Source organism: Filicampus tigris, chromosome 5, assembly GCF_054856515.1.
Source record: "Filicampus tigris isolate MCC_2025a chromosome 5, RoL_Ftig_1.0, whole genome shotgun sequence".
In the NCBI taxonomy this organism is placed as follows: Eukaryota; Metazoa; Chordata; class Actinopteri; order Syngnathiformes; family Syngnathidae; genus Filicampus; species Filicampus tigris.
In genome coordinates, this window is record NC_141221.1 from 1,579,492 (window position 1) to 1,600,146 (window position 20,655).

The following is a 20,655-nucleotide window of genomic DNA, read 5'->3' on the forward strand; positions in this document are numbered from 1 at the left end:
CGGCCGGCGAGCTGCGGGACGAGAGCGCAACACCAGTGGCGTTTCATGTAGCGCTAACCGTCAAATATGCGGAAATTTTGATGGGCCGACGTGAACCTATAATGGCTGCTTCAAACCAAAATGGCCACCTTCCTGTGTCTTTAAAGAAGTGGCTTCTTGCGGTTTTTTGGTGGGTCTACTTATGATAGACATGTCCACGAAATGTCATGTAGTTAACTAAAACTCGCTTTGGGGGCTGGATTTTCAAAAACTCTCCAGACACGGACGGCCAACATTACCCCATAATTCAAACCAAAATGTCAGACTTCCCATTTCTTTTTTGGTGAGTCTACACATTACAGATATTCCGACCAAATTTCATGGTGTTAAATTCAACAAGCTTCAGAGTCTGAATTTCCAATCTCTCGAGAATTTTGTCTTAACCTTAACATAACCTCAAAATTCTAACCAAAATGGCAGACTTCACGTTTCTTGTCAGACATGGGTTCCATGGACTTTTTTTGTGCGTCTACTCATGATAGCTACGTCCAGTAAATGAAACAGGCTTAGGGGGCTGAATTTTAAAAATCTTTAAACAGTTCGTCTCAGGAAATCTGGAAACTGCGAACATTACCCTAAAGCTCAAACCAAAATGAGAGTTTCTTTTTGGGCATGGGATCAACTTTTTTGCAGATCTATTCATGACAGACATGCATACCAAATTTCATAATGCTAACTGAAACAGGGAAATTTTATCTTAAGAATCGCTCTCAGAGTTCATCTTTGTGGAAATGGCCAGAACTGCGTGGCAGACTTCATGTGTCATGGCTAACATGACCTCATAGGACTTTTTTGTGGGTCTAATCATGATAGTCCTGCCAACCAAATTTCCTGTTGCTGAATAAAATGGGCATGAGGGCTGATTTTTCTAAAACTCCCTTGGACTGGTCTTTCATAAGATCATCAGAAAGAGCCAAAATGACTCTACAATATCTGCTCCAAACTAAAATGTCAGACTTAGAGTGTATTTTCAGGCATGGGCTGGGGAGATTTTGTAGGTCTGCTCATGATAGACGTAAATACTAAATGTCATCTCACTAACTGAAACTGGCTTCGAGGGCTGAATTTTCCAAGACTTTCTAGGAAGAGTTGATCGTGGATATAGACAAACTGAAAAAAAAAATGGCACAATTCCATTGTCTTGGTGAGCATGGCTTCTTGATCCTTTTTTGACCGTCTACTCATGATAGACACACCTAGCAAATTTCATGTTACTTTGGCATTCTGCTCCCATAATGAGGGGTAAACTGAGTTTGTCAACAGAAGCTTGTCGAAGGTAATGAACGCAGCGTGTCGACGTCGGCATGTGTATTCATAACGCCGTGTCGGCGGCGGTGTTCAAAACGCTTTTTTGCGCGCACGCGAGGGCCCTTCACTCCGCATTAGGCGGCGCGACCACCTTGTTACATTCATGTATACAAAATAAGCACGCGCTCATTGAATATTCACTGTGAACATATTCCCCGCATAACATGACGTCCCCGCTTCCACCCTTTTAAAAATTCAAATCAAGGCAGGGGAGCATTAGAATACATTACGGCAAGGATGTGTGACACCCCCCCCCTCCCCTTCGCTCACCCCCCTCTTCCGCCTCCTCCTCCTTTATACGTCTGTCAGGAGGTGAACGAGGAAGAGGAGGAAGGCAGAGCGCACGCGACCGAGTCGGCCCCTGCAACGCTGACGTTAACAATAATGTAATTTAATTAAAGCCAAGATCCCGCCGCCTCTCCTCCTCGCTTTGATTTTAATAGGCGATGAAGAAAAGAAGCCAAGAGAGGAGCGGCGGTCCGAGCGAGGACGAGGGTGGGGGCGGCGGGAACATCAGGTCAGATCGGATCAGGCCGGGGGGGTGGGGCAAACTAGCCCACCGATCCGAGCGCCCTCCCCTCGCCTTTGTCCGGGGTGCAGGTACCAGCCCAGACCACCCAGATACAACAAGAGCCATCAGCTAATGGAGAGGAAAGACGAGTGGCGTCGGCACGTCCGCACAGCGCCGCAACAACAACGACGAGAAGGCCAAAAACATATTTGGGATTAAGTCCTGCAACGAGCCATGAGGTTTAAGAGACGTAATCCCAAACTCCACGAGAAGGGATCACAAATAAATGACATTAAGTCTGGATACATGGTAACATTTAAAACAGGCAGCCATCAAACTTGTTTGTTGTTGCCCCGAACTTGAAAAACACTCGCTCAAGTCGACAAAAACAAGAATGTTTTGTCAAAATATTCAAAGAAAAGCACAATCAAAGTTGAAAGACGCAAAGCTGATGATAAAATACACAAGAGTAAGGAAATCACAAGGAATAACAAAACTTGAGAGCACAGGAAACCTTTTGACTTTATTGTTGTTAATGTATTCAGTAAACTTAATTTGACTTCATCTTTTGTTTACTTTTAAATGCACCATTAACTCAAGCTTTAATTTCATTTTCATTTTTTAATCATTTTTAATTTTATTTTAATGGTTAACTTTTTAATTGACTATTTTATTTTGATACAATGCTGTATCTATTTTTAATGTAACCTCTATTATATTTCTATTCATTTTAATTCAAATTACATTTTGAATTTAATTTTGTTTGAGCCTCACTTTAGTTTTATTTTATTTCTTTCTAGTGAGGTTAAGAAAACGGACGGATGTTTTTAACTTAGTTTGAATTTCACTTTATTTTTATAAATTAATTTTATTTTGCAGTTTCACGTTTAGTATATTTGAATTTTGTGGTAAAGTTTTCATTTAATTGTCAGTTTTTAATGTACCTTTTTATTTAATTCCTAAATATTCTTATCGAGAATATAGAACTTTAATTTTAAACTAGATTCTTTTCCATTTCATTTTTGATTAGTTTACTTTTGAATTTTTTTTTTAACTTTAAAACATTTTCTATTTCCATTTTATTTCTCAAGTTTTACTTTTAATTGTATTTCACTCATTTGAATTTCTGCCTGTAAAAATGCACATTAAGTCTGAATGAAATAAACGAAATGGGGGGGAAAAAAGTATGTACTGTGTGGTAAGCAGGTTCAGGTTCAACTCAAAGCTAGCCCGTTCTTAGCGTACTACAAGAGCCACCTGACTTGATTTTATACAAAGTAGCTGCTAGCGTTAGTGCTCATCAGCATATGCGCTAACATTCACAAGAGCGACCTGCTATGAAACGGGGTTGCAACTCACAGCTCGTCCGTACTTGGCGAAATACAAGAGCAACCCGACTTGACTTGGTACAAAGTAGCCGCTAGCATCAGTGCTAATTAGCCTGGGCAGGAACATCTTGGCTTTTGCTTTAGCTGTATTATTTTAATTTGCTACACTAAGCATTGTCCTGTCGCCCAATCAGCAGTCAGCGATAATAAAAAAAGCTTCCTGCTTTATGAGGTTAATCCTGTTACCAGCCAGGTCCAGAGAAGGAGGGCAGGGGAGGCGGGCGGCGCGAGGGGAGGATTAACATGGCGGTCATTATCAAATTTACAACCAGTCACACAGACATCTGCCCTACTTTTGCTGGCTTCATGTAAAAAGAAGTCATCTGGTTAAGAGAGAGCGGTCGACGCTCGTAAACGGTCGCTTGCTTTTTCCGCCGCGGTGAAAGCCGTCACACGGCACAGGCGAGGGTGGGGGCGACGGAACGGACCTGTCAGCTGGCTACTTGTTAGCGCTAACGAGGACGTCCGCTGATAGAACTAATGAGGCCCAGGTCCACTCGTAGAACTAATGAGGCCCAGGGCTCGCCGCAGCGCTTGCACGCCGCCGCGATACGGCGAGCCGGTCAAGCCGCATTATTGGGTGGCAACGAGAGCCACAGTTGAAGGCTCAAACGCTCACGTTTGCACTTCCTTCTCAATTAGCAATTCGGGTTTTGTTTATAGCAGCTTTAAGGAGGACAAATTTACACACTCTTGTCATAATGATTTTTTAAAATAACAAAACTATTTTGTACTGCATAAAAACATGCAGTTATAACAATTAAAAAAAAAAAAAAAAAAAAATCCGAAACAGTTTTTGCGTCATGATACCATGCTTCAATTCAATGGACGTTGTGCTGCTGCTTCAGGTGTGCGTAAAAAAAAAAAGTAATACACGTAGAATGATGGCGAAACACGAAGACTGTCGCGAGTAAGCTGCAACTGTAACTGTATTACAGTTGTTTTACGTCAAGGTCCAGACCAGGACTGTTGTCTATACCAATAGCAGAGCCTAGTCCTTAGCTCAAGTCCAATGGGGCTAGACCAAGATCACCTAGAATTGCTATCCTGACTTCTGAATTCTTTGTTAGATTTGAAAGGATCATTGTATAAAAGTAATGTCCCAGTGTATCTATTTGTGAATTCCACAATGTGTGGTACTGGGACAGCAATTTCACAGCGAATTACGCAGTTTGACCCGAATAGCTAATAAAAGCACCCTTAATTATAACAATAATAATTATAGCCGAGTGAACATTACAAGCGCTACCAGCATCTTAACGCCTGGATGTAAATGATCTCAACTCCAAATGCAAACATTTGCTGGCTACGGTTAGAACCAAGCGCTAACAGATGTAGCGGTCCTTTCACGCCTTTTGTCTAATCAAAGGCGCTATTGTTTCAGACGACACATCTTAAAGGTTTCACCCACGTCTTTAGCTAGCTAGCTACACGTGTGAGGAGACAATATGCTAATGCGGCGCTAATTTATGCTCTAATAAAGAGTTAAGCTACAACAAAAACACAAGAGGTGGTGGCGGCGGCGATGTGTTTAGTGTGCGCACCTCCGCGTGAAACCCGCGTAGCGCTAATTTCCCCATAAAAGGCTTTTAATGGGAAGTAAACAAGCTAGCTAATGACGCACCTACGGATCAGAGAGCGTGACATCCCATAATTAACCGGGCTAATTGCTACTAAACTGCAGCAGCGCAGCTAATAAAGCGTCGGGAGACCACAGGCCAGTACAGAGAGGAGGAAAATTTACGTCAAAGCAAATATATAAGTGTTGAATTGTAACCGTGAACAATGAACCACTTGCTGCTTCACCAAGTCTCAAGACAAAGACACGGGGATTTGATCACATGGAGTAGACTGCTCTAGCAACTTTGCTGTTCTAATTCTTGGGCCAGGTTTAGCCCCAGGTCACGGTCTAGGCCTTTGTCCTAGTCTATGACCTTCAGCTCCTTAGGTACTGGTCTATGGCTTTCTCCAGGACTAGGATCTGTTCATTTCTAGCCCCTGGTCCTGGAAATGTCCTGAAAAATTGTCTTGGTCGCCCATTTGGTACTGGCCTAGCCGCTTGTTTGGGCCTAGGTTGTTTGTCTTGGGCCAGTTCTACGCCCTGGTCAAGTACTAAACCACCTTGGTCCAATTTGAGACCATGGTCCTGATCTAGATGATTGAGTTATGAAAAAATTGGTCCTTGTGTAGGCAAGGACACCAGGACCATCTTCTAGACCAGGTATGTCAGCAGCGGTCTTCATGGGCCACTGTCGTGCCTGTTTCCCAAGTAACTATTCAATGGCATTTTTATTCATTTGATTAAATAATGAAACGATTTCAGATAACACAATTCACAAAGCAAACAATGAAAAATCCAATAAACGATCTCATGTTTAATGAATGATCAATTCCTACTTCATATTATGCCTAAAGTCTCAACAGTCTGTATTGTTTTAATTAGGGCAACAAAAAGCCCTTGACTAGCATGCCCATGTTGCTACGCTATTATTCATATATTACATATTTCAACCCTCCACACTTGAACGTCCGTAACAGATGACAAAATCCCGGCGACAGCTTGTGGTCCGCCGTAACACGGGACATATTTTCTGAGAGAGAACAGAAGTCTTTGCATGAGAAAAGTCTCGAAGCTGTCTCCCATCAAGTCTCCAGGCTTTGGAGCGTTCCATCGCGTTGGGGGATTATTGTCTTAGTTTCACTGTAAACATGGCCACCAACATACAGCTCACTTTAACACCAACCTGTTTACAATGTACTGTATATAAAAAGTCTACACACCCATGTTCAAATGCCAGACGTTTTCTTTAAAAAAAACAAAAAAAAAAAAAACGAGAGCAAGATAAGTACTTTCCAAGTCGTCATTAATGTGAGCTATAACCTTTACAACTGAACTGGGAAAAAAAGAGAGAGAACAGCAACGGAGACAATGTGGTTGCACAAGTGTGCACACCCATTTGTAATTGAGGACGTGGCTGTGCCTCTGATTAACACCCCTGAATGCTTTCGAGGAGAAGACCAACGCTTGAAAATCGGACTACAAAAAATGAAAAGCTGACTAGAGCACCTGAACTTTATTTGGGGTTCATCCAAATCCAGTGCATTTTGGGGGGGATCCCACCACCTTTAAGATATGTTTTTAAAGGGTCAATTTTCAAGATGACTTTCAAATGATTTTAATGGGTTTTGAGATCATAGTTTGTGTTATAGTTACGGTTCAACTATTACTATAGGCAATTGTTGGCAGTTTTTTGCTATTTCAAATTTTGGTCACTACGATCACGCCGGGCATCTTTCACACTGTCTCATTTTAACTTCACCAAGGACCCACACTAGCAAAGCAATCGCAAGCAATCAACAAAACAATCACCAAAAAATAAGACCTGAGGAGTCCTTTTTTTTTTGGGTTAAAAAACAAAACAAAAAGACAATTACATAAAGCGCTTTCCCACGTACGGACACAAACGCACACACAAAAACGACATTTTGTCAGCGTGGAGGTCCGGCAGCTCGTACTGTTAACCTCCACCAGCACTCGGCCCACTCGTCCCCCTGGTGAGGAACAGATGCGAAGCGAGAGGAACAAATGGAAATCCAACTGGAAGCCCACTCACACACGCACAAACACACGCACGCACACACCAGCAGAACAAGTCCACCGCCTGTTTCGTCGCAGCTCGCCTACTCGCGCTCGGCTTCCTGTCGGACGGCGTTGGGGAGGGGGTCGCTTCGCTCTCGAGCCAGCCGCCATGTTTAAACACACAGCTGCTAGGGGCTGCCAGAATAGGCCCCCTCCCACCGGCACTCCTATCAACCCTCCCCCATCCCGCCATCTCGCTCTACCTGCCGTCCCCAGCCGATCCCGGCAAAAACTTGGCGGCAGATGTTGCGAGCGCCAAGTTGGCTCTGAAGTGCCTCCCCGGTTCCCAGCGCTCGCCCGACAACACAGTCAAAACGCATCAGATCTCTTTATTTGCGCCCGGGGCGAGTTCGGCACCGCAGCTGTGGCCGCCCCCCCCCCCCCGCCCCAACGCCACTGCCTACCTTTGGTGTCGAAAGCCCTCGGGCGCTAAATGTGAGACCCCCGGACAAAAAAAAAAAAAAAAAAGGAAAAAAAAAAAACAACAACAGTTTGCCAGTCTCGCTCGTCTGCATCTGCTGGAAAATGCAACAGTGGCTCAGGGCGGCGGCACGGAATTAGACTATGTGAGTGCGTGTCTGTGTGTGTGTGTGGGGGGGGGGGGCATCATACTGCCACGGGAGCGGTTGGAGGGCGGTGACCCGTGCCAAACAGATGTCGGTGACAACCTGCTTCCTTACACCTGTACGAAAACCCCGGGAAACATTCTCTGAAACATTCATGACCCAGGGGGGTTCCTGTCCGCCATCAAAAGCTGCCACCCCCCCCCAGTCTCACCTTTGACAGCCACCTGCAAAGGGTCGCTTTGGAATTGTCATGTTGGAGTGACAAAGTGCAAAAACTCAACAAAACTAATGAAGTGGTATTCCGCAAAAACTTCCTAAGAAGGCCATTTTGTGGCAGTTCACTTTTTTTTTTTTTTTCCGGTCTATTATCATCGGTAACTAGTGGGGGCCAACCTATTCAGTAGATGAATCTCTGACTACCAGGGAACAATCGGTACTTGAAAGGGTCACGACCCAAGAGGGTAGCCGATGACACCCGGTGCCAGCCCGCGCCATCAACTTCATGAGTGCGTGCGTGTGTGTGGGTGTGGGTGTGCGGCGCTTGGTGTTCATACCGCAAATGGGACCAATTGGAGGGCGGCGACTCGCTCCCAAAAAAAGGCAGTGACTCCCTGAGCTTCCTTACACCAACCGGGGATGGAAATTGATACGAATATTGCGATTCCGATTAAATTTTCCATACACTGAATTGATTCCTTATCGATTCTCTCATTGTTTCTCAGTGAGTGGGGGGGGATTCAATAATACAAATGGATTTGTTTGCTCTCCTACTTTCATTGCCTTCTTTTACCCTCCACTGCGTCGGCTGAATCACACCCGAGAACCGGGACCTTTCAGTGGCGGAGCCCGTCAGAACGCTGGTTGGAATCGATAAGTGGAATCGTCAGGCAAGGAAATAAATGACTGCAAGGAATCGATTCACTAGGAATCGTTTGTCAAAAGAATTGCTTTTCTAACAAGTAACCCGGGAAACATTCATGACCCGGTGGGGTTCCTGTCCGTCATCAAAAGGCCCACAACCCCCCCCCCCCCCCGCCCCAGCCACACCTTTGACAGCCCCTGGCAAAACTTCAAATTGCTTGCAAAAACTACTAAACTGTTATTTCACAAACCTTCACCACAAGACCAAGCCGAATTTTAGTGCAGCTCTACAATGAAACCTTGCAAGTCTTGTAAACGCGCCCCCACCCCGGCCGCACCCGCTGACTTTTGCCACACATCAACAACTGGACCCTTTAAAATTTGTCAGGTTGAAGTAAATACACACAAACTACCAAACTGATTCTTCCCTTGCATCAAGCGCGGGGGCCACCCCATCATGTAGATGGAGCAACTACGTAGTATGCCCAAAAACACTGAAAATACGACGGTTACGACGCGACAAATAAGCTCGGCCACACTATCCAGTAGATGGCGCTACAATGACCCCCAAAAAAGCCATCGACTTCCTTATAGCTGTACAAGTACCCGGGAAACGTTTAAATATTCATGACCCAAGAGCCTGGGTGTCCAATCTTTTTGCAAAGAGGGCCAGATTTGGTGAGGTGAAAATGCGGGGGGCCGACCATTTAGCCTGACATTCTTTTTTACATGGAACACCCAATGAATCCAAGTGCCATTCTAGCAAACCAGTCATTTCTTTTTGACAATTTTTATTTAAATTCAAGATCCTTAAACATCTTTTGCTCCATTTTTAAACGTGACATTTCACTGGCCAATAAATGTTCACTAAACCTTTCGATTTAAAACTGGGAAATAAGTACAAGCATTCACCAGTACAAATGACATTGTGTATTTCAGTGGGAAAATAGTCCAATTTCGGCCCTCGTCTTTCCCTTTTATATTCATTGTCGCCTTTTTAGAAACGTTCCGAAAAGGGTCACACAGGGTTATGGAGTTGGACAGAGTGCTGCTGCTGCCCTCTTGCGTTTAAATGTGAAATTGCATTTAGCGTGTATTTAATAAGCTTGTCAACTGGGCTACGGGCGGAATTCTATGACAGAGGGTGCGGACCGAATAAAATTTGACCGCGGGCCGCATTTGGCCCCCGGGCCGGACTTTGGACGTGGCTGCCCAAGACGGTCCTTGTGCGCGTTGAACTAAAATGGCTCCCCCTAAAAAAAAAAAAAAGGCAACCAGCCACAGCTGACTATGTGAAGTCAGACTGGACCCCCACCCCGGCGGGTGGATCCTTGAGGCGGTTGTCATTTTTTTCTTCAGTTTTGTGACCTGTTGCTTTGTTCCTCTCCCGTTTGGATTGCAAGCTCAAGGTGTTGGATGTTCCGTTTCCGACCTGTTTGATCCCGTGGCGTTCCCACACAGATTTTGGCGAGGCGACACGCATGTGAATGAAGCGAGCAGGAGGTGCCAAGAAAAGGAAAATCGCTTTTGCTCAGACAGGCTACTTGCTGGTGTCAATGTGATCATTTTGCCATCTGAAAACTCGACAGTCCTTCACAAAAGGTCATCAGCAAAATGGTATGTTTGATATTACAAAGTGGCTTAATTAGACCACCTCAAGATTTTCTGTTTTGCCATGAAAAGGATTTCTACAAGAAAAAAAAGCAAGGAAAGATGGAAGCAGCCGCCGCAGCCGACATTGGCGAAGGCCATCTGGTTAAGTCGTGTGGTTTGTGTGGTTTGTTTTTCGTTGCTCTGATGGGATTTGGTCTTGTCTTCAGTTTGACCAAAATGGCGGGAGATTCCCTTCTCGTCACCGACACTTTTGAACTCCTCCTGTTATGTTGTGGGTCATATTGACCCGTGTGGTTTATAACTCTTGTCTTTTCTTTTTACTGTGCACTTCTTTTTGTTTGTTTATGCAGCGGGTCACATTGACCTAAAGCCATTTTTGGTTAATGTGACATAACTTCACTCGTTCGGAATTTATTTACTGCTGCGTTCAATATTAGGAGACAAAAAGCTGACTGACTCACTCCCCTCTGGCTCTTTTTGTTTATTCCAACGGGCTCAAGTGCTTTGAAAGGACTAACGCTGAACATCAACAGTGTCCACCACAAACCCTCAAAAGCCCCCACACATACCTTATCAGCAGAGGTGGGCCTCATGAGGGACACTCGATCATACTGCCGCCGCATCAAGGCCCACAAAGCGTCCAGACGACCCTGGTGGACACGGAGCGCTCGCTTAACTCTTGCAGTTGAGTTGCAAAGCTGAATCCAAAGCCGAGCTAAAGACGCCTCACCTTGATGGGCGTGTACCACTTGTTGTCCGTGCGGTGGTAGGAGGCGGCGGCGGCCCTGGGGGAGGGCCGCTTCACCATGGGCTCCTCGGCATCCTCGGGCATGGACACCACGGCGTTCTTGGCCTTCTCCAGACGGGCGCCCTCTTCGGTCGAGCCCTTCTCGCCCCAGCGCACCTGCGCAGGCCAGGTAAGGCGGACGGGGCGGCATCAGTTTTCCGTCGGAGCGAAGCGGCGCCAACAACAAAAAGCTTCGTTGTAAGCCAATGCACGTCACACAAAAACGTGTAGCTCATCTGAGGAAAAAAATAGCCTTTGTGTCCCTTAACTCCATCTGCGGCACTAAAGGCGAGCGTAGGCGTGGGCCAATTACTGGTTGGACGGTTTACGGCGCTTTCAAAAAGTCTGGGTTTCAATAAGCACTAAAACTGCCCCCCACCAGTAATTGACTGCGATTGGCTGGTGTCGGAGTTGACTAAATGAGCCGCCTCGCTCAACTTCATGAGAGGCCAGCAGCTTTTTTTTTTTGCTCTCCTGCTCCGCTGAGCAGAGAGGGGAGGATGAGCAGTTACACACACCGCACAGAGGGAGACGGGGAGATTTCGACACTTTTCACGTTTTTTTCGTGCGACTTATTCTGGTGCGACCTGTTTACATTCAAATTATTATATTCAAATACATTCAAATTACTTCAAAACTCAGCAGCGACTTGTATGTTCTTTTTTCTCCTTCATTATGCAATTTTTGAGTGCCAAATATTTCCCAAAAAGGAGATTTTAGAGCTGAAATTTTAATACTGTGAAATTGCGAGATTTTTGCTCACGTTTTCATACCGTCAGAATCTAATATCGGTCCATGCTTAGATGAGCGATGCGCTCGTTTCAATACGTAATATCGTGTTTCAACAACAACATTAAGACTGGTCCAAAATAGTGTGGTACGATTGCATTTGCAAAGGGAACTAGCCCGTTTGACACATCATGTGTCATTTTAAGGTACGAATACAGCCAAATATAATGTCTCTCTAGTTTAATTGAGGATTATTTAAACAAATAGTATTCTTGGTGTCAAAACGTAACATTTTCATAGTTTTTTTGTGACCAAATCTGTTCTGATTGCAACATTCAGTCGATCAGAATGCAACCTTTGTAAATATTACACTTCTGTGAGCTAATATAGTCATCTTTATGTTTAAAAGTACTGTTGGAGGACTTGAAAGGTAGATGTTCGAGACCTTGGCAGGGGGGGATGGTTCCTTTCGAAGCGAGGACGTGGCCTGACAAGGCTAATCGAGAAGCTATGTTAAGACATGAGGCGAGCGAGGCATGGAGCGCCCGCTGCCGCCAAACGAGCAAAGAGGTACGCGCTCCCCAAGGATGCCGGGAAATCCCTGTGATGACTTACAGATGATGGGGGGGTGGGGGGCTGGGGGGGTTAGGGGGTTGAGGTACGGCGATGAGGATGGCGGACATGTTGACAGCCAAGATGACGTGACGGCATCGCGACGGGACGACGAAGGACAGCCTGTCACGTCAGAGTTGTCAAGGCGAAGATTGACGGACAGGAAGACGGACGGACGACAAAAAAAAACCAAAAATAACCAAGCGTAAGCGCTTTTCTGTTGACCCGCTACGCGTTTACACGACAACATTCCAGCTCGGCCGTGTGACTTTTAGGTGAGGTCACTTCTTTGAAGAGAAGACACACGTCTGAATGGCTGGTTGAAGGAAGAGAAGAATGAGGAGGAGCAGGGGGAAAAGAGCAAGAACAAGATGAGGAGAAGAAAAAGGAGGTGGAGGAGAACAGGGAAGATGAGTAGAAGGAGCAGAAAGAGGACATGAAAGGGTGGAAAGAAAAAAAGGAGGAGTACGAGGAGGAGGAGAAAGATGATGAGGAGGAAGAAGACAAAGAACAAGATGAGGATAGGAGAGGACCTAGGAAAAGGGGGAGGAGGAGGAAGATGGGAAGAAGGAAGGGAAAAAAGAACAAAGGATAACATGAAAAAGGAGGCGAGGAGAAAGACGAGGAACGAGAAGAAGAAAATGCAGGGCAGGAGGGAGAGCGGGGAGGAGGAAGAGAAGGAGGGGAAAACAGGATGAGGAGGAGGAAAAGAAAGAAGAGAAGAATGAAGAAGAGGTGGATGAAGAAAAGGAGGAAGCAAATGAAGATGGGAGGAGGAGGAGTAAGAACAAAATGACAACGAGGAAGGAGAAGTGAAAAAGGAGGAGAAGGAAGAGGACGAGTCAGATGAGGACAGAGAGGAGGAGGAGGGAGATGAAGAAGAGGAGGATGGAAAAGGGAGGTGGCGGAGGGAGAAGAGAGCAAGAGGAGAAGGAGGAAAAGAAGGGAGGGAAATGAGGAAGAAGAGGACATGCAAGAGGAGGAGGCGAAGGAAGAGGAGGTGGCAGGCACTGTTTGCGGACAAAGTGCGTGGCGTTTGACCTCCATGCGTTTGATGCCTCCCGCGCCTCTTCCTCCGTAGTAGGAGGCGTCCACGGTCGGCCATTTCTTCTTGCCGGCTGCCTCGGGCTCCTGAAATGGAAACGGCGTCATTTCAAACCTTAACTCTGGTTTGAAACCCAAACTGTCTTGAAACCTTAACGGCTTGAAAGACTCATTTTGCAGCCATTCATGTGCTCCAAACCCTAACTTGAAACCTTAACCTTGGCTTTAAACCCTAACTGTAACCCTTGCATGATGTCTTGAAAAACCTACCTTGATCATCTGGCCAACGCTCGTAAGGCTGATGTGAAACCCGAACCTAAAACCCTCATTTAAAACCCTAAAACTGGTTTGAAACCCAAATGATGAAACCATGCCACTTGTAACACTTGTTTGGGACCCTAATTTGAAGCCAGAACTCCGGTTTGAAAGTGTACTCACAGGTGGCGGCGGTCTTGAAGGGGGCGGCGGTGGCGGGGGGTCTTTGATGACCTGGATAAACCGGACGAGAAAAAAAGAAAAAAAAAGTGTCAGCAGAAAGTCTGTCAGGAGATGATGTCCACCAACGTTGTGACGGGAGCTTGACGGCTGACAGGCCACTGAGTCAAAAAGATCATCCCCCCCACGCCCCCCACCTCTCCTCCATACCATAGTCCAGCCCCCCTCCCCCAACCCCCACCTGCTGACTCCTGATGAGTGTTCCTGTTTTGCAACATGAGGGCCCCCCGTGAAAAATGAAGAATCAACTTGTTGACAGCGGGGGAAGAGTCTTCAATTAATTGGCGGAGGTTCAGCGCACCCGAGCGGACCGAAGTCCTGATGAGTTAATTAACTCCAATAAGACGGGAGACCGCCGAGGGGGGAGGAGGAGGAGGAGGAGGAGGAGGAGGAAAGGATAAAGTGGGGGAAGTTGGGCAGGAAAAGGAGGAGGAGAAAGCTGTGGAGAAGAAAAACTAAACTGAAGAGTTGGAGGAAGAAGAGGAAAAGAGCTGTTGAGGCGGAGAAGGAGGACGAAAAGGAGGAGGAGACGAAGGAGGCAGAGGAAAAGGAGCACGCTGTGTGAAAAGAAGAAGGAAGAGAGATGGAGGAGGAAGAGGAGGTGAATGAGGACGAGGAAGAATGGGTGTTGAGGAGGAAGACGATAAAGAAGGGGAGCAAGAGCTGGAGAGAGGAAAATGAGGAAGAGGAGGGAGAAGAGTAAAATGAGAAGGAGGAGGAAGAGGAGGCGAGTGAGGAAGACAAAGAGGAGAAGGAGAAGGAAGAGGAAACAAAGGAGGTGGGATCCTAACCATCAATAGAAACCCTCATTTTAAAACCCTGAAATTTGAAACCCTATGCCTGTCTTGAAAGCCAAACACGAACTTCAAGCCATTCTTCCCCGCGAGAAACATCATTTCCCAAACAAAACAACAAAACACAATGTTAGCATAGACGCTAACAGCTGTTTCCCGGTTCACGTTGAAAACGCAGGGGCAGCGCGCTCATTAGCATAATGAAGCAAAGTCATCAATTAGGCTTAATGAATTCCTCTTTGACACGCTCGTCAGCAAATCCGACGACCTCTCCATACGCTGTCCGGCGTCGTTCCCACCGCCGACGTACGCTCGCCGGATTAGCTCCTCCCGAGTAATTACACAAGCAGATTTTCGGGACATATTGTGGGATAAATAGAGGGGACTTTTCCCCGTCTATACGTGCTGGACAGATGCGACGCCCAATTAATATCCAACAAAAAGATGCAAGGCACGCACGGAATTTTCAAAATTGTAAATTCCTCTACAAGCCAAGCCCTTTGAATATACAGTACACAAATTATTTTGTCGCAGCAGTTTGACTTCTGGGCGAATCATCATGTGCGTCTGAGGGGGAAAAAAAAAAAAAAAAAACTTTGTTCATTTATTTATTTGCTCAGTTATCTGTCATTGTCTTCATGCGAAGTGTATGTATCATTAGTTCTGGTGGTATTGATACTCAGTATCGGTGAGCACTCACGAGTCAATACTTGTACTGGTATCGTAAGGAAAAAAGTGCCATCAAACATCCCTAACAAATGTATATATTATGTCAATAGATTATATATTATAAATAAAATTGTGTATATATACTATTTATTTAAAAATGTTGGATCCGAAATTGAAATATAAATCGAAAATTAATATTAATACTAGGGCTGCTAACAATTATCTTAATAATCGACTAATCTGTTGATTATTTTGTCAACTAACCGATGAATGGGATTTTTAAAAAAAACACATTTTAATTTTGATGTTTTTACTCAAAAGGACGACATTATTTCAAATTGACAGAAAATGCACAAGTAAAAATAAATTGTGATTCAGTTACTGGTTTGCTTCATAACATGTCGGAAAATAGGCAAAAATGTTGTTGCTTTATTTTCATTCAGCACAACGATAATCAGCAGAGCTGGGCATCGCCTAACCATCACGAAGTTCCCGTCTGCATATTTAGCTGACCCACATGGACCTAGTCGAGCCATGGTCCGAGTCAGCCAAACGCCGTCGAGAACGGACTGAAGAGGCACCACGTCACACGCAGGTGCCGCACTCCTGACACGCAGCCAAACAAAGAAAAAGTACATCATAAAACACTGTTGTATACCTTTCGGTCCCCCCTTTAACACACACGGAGCAGCAACGCATACAAACGGCGCATTGCAATACCGTTATCAACTCAAACATTTCCAAAAGTATCTCCAAATGCGATCTGAGCGGACAGAGCCTTTGACCCCGCCGCCATTTTGCCTGTCGTTTCCCAAAATAAACCAAAGAAAATCATCACTCCGTAGCTTGTGCGCGTGACCCCTCGGCTGGCCCGGCGCCGAGCCGGGATTTTGCGCCTCATCCCGACTCGCCGCAGCCTGGCAGACTGGCGAGGGGTATAAAGGAAAGAGGGGGGGGGGGGGGGGGGGCAGGCGGGAGTTTAAATATTAACAAGGCACACATGGCCCTCCTCTTGTGCCGCGTTCCCCGGGTGCGAGGCGACAGCAGCTCTCCGCACCAAGACAAACACGGCGGCAGCCAGACATGCTGCAGGGGGTTTACATTTTAATGCCTTTGTTGCCGCTCCAAAATATGCTTCCGTCTCATGCCGGACGCCGTCCCTGCAGGTTCCAGCCACGCCAGGTGACGTCGATCATTTCTGGTGAAGGGGGCTTTGCGTCGGCGGCAAGGAAAAAAAAAAGAAAAAGAAAAAAAAAAAAAAAACAAGCAGGGACGCGGGGAAAAAGAGCGCCATCTGTGCTAATCTGTTGTGGATTTTTCTAAAGTGGCTGCGAGTGTTTTCCAAAGGGCCCGAGGGTGTGTTGAGTTTACTCTCGCACAAAGTACAAGCCGCTCTCAAAGAGAACAATGGAGGAGGCCGCACAAATTACAGCGACACAAGTGAGGAGAACGCTTCCCAAAACGAGGGCTGCGAGATTTCGCGACTTTGGGAGAGTTGGGACAGTACTCGGCAGAGCTCGGAATCGCTCTCGACATCCCAACTGGCTATTCTTGTTGACGGTAACACATGACTTACCAATAGAAGTCAGGTAGGTACCTTACTGGAAATCCTATCAAATAATCGAGTCATCGGATGAAATATATTATGGCCTGGTTAAAGAGAAAGACAACCCCAACATTTTCTTGACAAGAATATGTTCTATGCAGGCCCACGAGTCAAATATGTCCAATATGAGTTAAGCAGCAAAATCCAGCTGTTTTTAGCCATCTCAGGGGGCGGCCATTTTGTCACTTCTGCCAACTGAAAATGACATCACAGTTGGTCAGCGCTCAGGTAACGACCAATCACGGCTCAGCTTCAGAAAACAGGTGAGCCGCGATTGGTCGTTACCTGAACAGTTGTGATGTCATTTTCAGTTGACAGAAGTGACAAAATGGCCGCCCCCCCGATATGGTCAAAAACGGGGATTTTGTTTCTTAACTCATATTCCACAAATGCAATATTCATCAGAATGCCGTGTTTAGCCTCGTGGGGCGACAGAACATATTTTTGTTAAGAACACTTTTGGGTTGACTTCCGCTTTAAACAGAAATTATGAGTACACAGTAAATAAGACATTCCACTTCATAATGAGCGGTCAAATGTTTTTCTTTTTTAGATCATAAACATTTTTTCTTGAATTGTGCATTGCATAAAACAACCTTTTCTTGTCTAGAATCTGGGGCTGTAACAAAAACTGCTTGGCATCCAGTCCAACCGAATCAAATTGTTGCACCAAAATATATCGAGATAGATACTAAATCATCGTAAACTGAGCTCAGGTCCGCCTCCCGTCGGGAAGACGTGTCAAGCCCGCCGCCGTGCTCTGCGAGGGCCAACTTCAAAATAAAAACCTCCCGAGGCATTGAAGCCCACGTATTATTTGTCAAGCTTTTATTCGAATTTGAATTTGATTGAAGTTGGCTTTATCTATCGCTGTCGCAGCTGGTTTGACTTCAGGGGCGCGCAGAGGGCGGGGGGCAACGGGGCGGCGGCACCCCGGGCATCCGCCCAACCAGATGTTGATTTCAGTGAGGCATCCGTGTTGTTAATAAACACATGATTGCCAATTAATCGACTTCAAGACATGACCGTCTTTGCAGGGAAGTCGACACCTCGCCGAATCGATTCAACCCCGCCTCTGATACCACCTCAAAAGTGAGGAATTTGCCAGATTATTTTCCGGCCAAGACAAAACACCAAGCACACATGCCGTGTTAATCCTTTGCGAGCCAAACTGCGCTTTCGCCCCAAATTTTGGTCAGCGAGAGAGCTGATTGGCTGAGGCACAAGTCGAACACAATAACCACATTAAAGCGGCGCATCGGAAACAAAATGGCTTCTCTTGTTTGGAGCCCAGCCGGCTGGCCGCTGACGTCGCCTAGCAACGGCACACAAAGAAGCTCAAACAGGAAGCGGCGACGGCGACCAAAAGATGGCAGCGGCCCGCCGGCGACAGATTGCGCGGAAGTGAACAAAATCTTTTGTTTGCGAGGCACCGGCGTCACGGCACTACCTGGGGGACCAACGTGATTAATAATAAGCGCAGAGATTGGTGGCGCTTTTTGTCGGCTTTGCAGCCGTCGCTACGCTGTCCTGTTGTTAGTGTGTTTGCTAATCCCGTCATTCGCACCGTTTCGGTCACAATGTGAGGGAAATAGAAAAAAAAAAAAAACACTCTTACGCTGCTTCTAAAAAGTCAGCATTTTTTTACTTTTTTTGTTTGTTTCAGGTCACTAATTGGTGGAAACGTCACTGACCGACTGTCATCCTGTTGAAAGCAGTTGTCCTTTTCTTTGTGAAAAGGCACCAACATAGAATATTGGTACGAATGTGACCCCGCAGAAAAGCCCCACCCACTCAAGCTGCCTATGAAAGCTCTTTTGAACTTTAGAAAATGAAGTCGCCCCAGAAATTGTGAGCTGACGGATATCCTGTTGAGTTGAAAGCACACCGAATAGTAAGACCAAAGCGACCCAGAGAAAAAGGCCCTTTTTCACCGCCTTAAAGTGGAAGTCAACCCAAACATTTTTTTTCAAGAATATATTCTGTGCAAGCCCACTAGTTGAAACATTCTGCATTCTGATAAATATCGCGTTTGTGGAATAAGAGTTAATCCACCCGTTTTTAGCCATCTCCGGGGGCGGCCATTTTGAAAATGACATCACAACTGCTTAGGGCTCAGGTAACGACCAATCACAGCTGACCTGTTTTCTGAAGCTGAGCCGTGATTGGTCGTTACCTGAGCCCTGAGCAGTTGTGATGTCATTTTCAAAATGGCCGTCCCCTGAGATGGCTGAATACAGGTTCATTTTGCTGTTTAACTCATATTTAACTCATATTCCACAAATATTGATCAGAATGCAGTGTTTCAACCTGTGGACCTGCTAGGAACATATTCTTGAGAAATAATATGTTTGGGTTGATTTCCGCTTTAAAAACTTGATTTTTTTTTCTTTGTTTTTCCCCGTGACACTGATCTGTGTGAATGGCATGAATTGGGGGTACGAAGTCGCCCCAGCAATTGTGTCCTGACAGTCACCCGGTCGCGCCCTTTTTTTGTGTGTGTGTGAGATCAGAACCAACATGTGACCTTGCAAAAATCCCCTTTTACACTGCCTGAAAAAGATCGTATTTTTCTGGTGTGACTGTGTCTGTATAAACCAGCACCAATGCAGAATGGGGGAAGAAGTCGACCCGGCAATTTTCCTTCTTCGGAGGCAGTAATAGAGGCAGAATAGCATTTGTGTGTAAGGTGCTGCCCGGAAGGCAGGACAGGAGTGTTAAGTTCCGCATTCAACCCCTGCATGTCGTGCACTGTTGTGGTTGAATGGAGCGTTCCTTTTTTTTTCCTTTTGTGTGAAAGGCACCGTCATGAATTGAAAAATTCCTTTTAAGTATACAGGTATAGTTACCCCCTTTCATGCCATCAGTCCACAATTGTGTTCTTTTCTTGACTCACCACAGTGCAGCAGAGGGGCCAGAACCACCACATGAGGGCCAGAGCCACCAGAGCCAGAAGCACCAGGAACACGATGGCCACCACCAGACCGTCGGACTGCAAACACGTCACAGACCATTTGTTGTTTCATAGTTTCACGTGTCACAAAAGACAAAAACATTACTAACTCACTAAGCGCTAAGTCGATGCATCGTTCTTTTTTTAAATTTTTTTTTACCACAAATAAAACAAAACTCCCTTTCTCCGCATTTTAGTCAGAAAGCAATTTTTTGGGCAAAACCAACCAAGTGTTGCACAAGTATCGAATTTCAATCGACTTTTTCGTCATGATCCAAATTTTGGCAGTCATGATAAAATTAACCTGTTTTTATATTTAATATGCAGGCTCTACTGAGGGGAAAAGCCAAAAGGATAACAACAACTACATATCTAATCGAGAACCTTTGCCACTGGTCGTCAGCCAACCACCAGGGGGCGACGCACGGGTAAGTCCTCATTAAGTTTGCCAAGTGACGTTAAACAGGATAACAGCATATTTATTACGTTAGCCCTCAATAATCGAGACTCTTAGATAGATTTGACTTCTGTTTTAATTACTGATCATTCATTCCAAAGTCCATTTGTTTTAAAGTTTCTTGTTGTGTTAAAGTGTTTACATATTGCAGAGATGTTTACAGGAGAAAACTCACACAAGTGGAGGCGGTGATAGTGTACGCGCTGGAGATGAACGACTTGCCGTTGTTCAAGCTGATGAGCACGTCCATGCTCCTGGAAACACACACAGAATTACACATACACATTATTTCATGCTTTAAAAAAAAAAAAAAAAAAGAAAGTAAGAAAGAACATTTCACCACAATAAAAAGTGACATCATTCTACGATGAGGAAAATTATTGGTCATCTAATGTCTACTTTTTTAAAATTCCTTTGCAATGCTAGGAAAAAGAGAGTAATTTGAGATTTTTGAATTCATTTTAGCCGATAAAATAAAATCAATGATTTAATTTTTTTCAGCACCATCTCTGAGTAAAAAAAAAAAAAAAAAAAAAAGTGAAAAACATCTATGAGGAAAATTAACGCTAAATTAATCTTTTT

General features: G+C 45.3%; 1 protein-coding gene and 1 long non-coding RNA gene across 3 annotated transcripts in view; one reads left to right on the forward strand and one right to left on the reverse strand.

Annotated features, from left to right (window-relative positions):
* antxr2a (ANTXR cell adhesion molecule 2a) overlaps positions 1 to 20,655 on the reverse strand; it is a 59,757-nt gene that overhangs the window by 14,688 nt on the left and 24,414 nt on the right. For both annotated transcript variants that reach the window (XM_086031082.1, XM_086031081.1), the window contains 6 exons: positions 20,249 to 20,327; positions 19,560 to 19,655; positions 13,538 to 13,588; positions 13,097 to 13,186; positions 10,658 to 10,831; positions 10,497 to 10,577 (listed from right to left, as the gene is read on the reverse strand). In XM_086031082.1, coding sequence (XP_085887208.1) covers positions 10,497 to 10,577; positions 10,658 to 10,831; positions 13,097 to 13,186; positions 13,538 to 13,588; positions 19,560 to 19,655; positions 20,249 to 20,327 — 571 coding nt within the window. The remainder of the gene's footprint in view (positions 1 to 10,496; positions 10,578 to 10,657; positions 10,832 to 13,096; positions 13,187 to 13,537; positions 13,589 to 19,559; positions 19,656 to 20,248; positions 20,328 to 20,655) is intronic.
* Positions 16,178 to 19,731, forward strand: LOC147146804 (uncharacterized). The gene is made up of 3 exons (XR_015086848.1): positions 16,178 to 16,646; positions 18,330 to 18,422; positions 19,565 to 19,731. It is a non-coding gene; the product is annotated as an uncharacterized LOC147146804 (long non-coding RNA).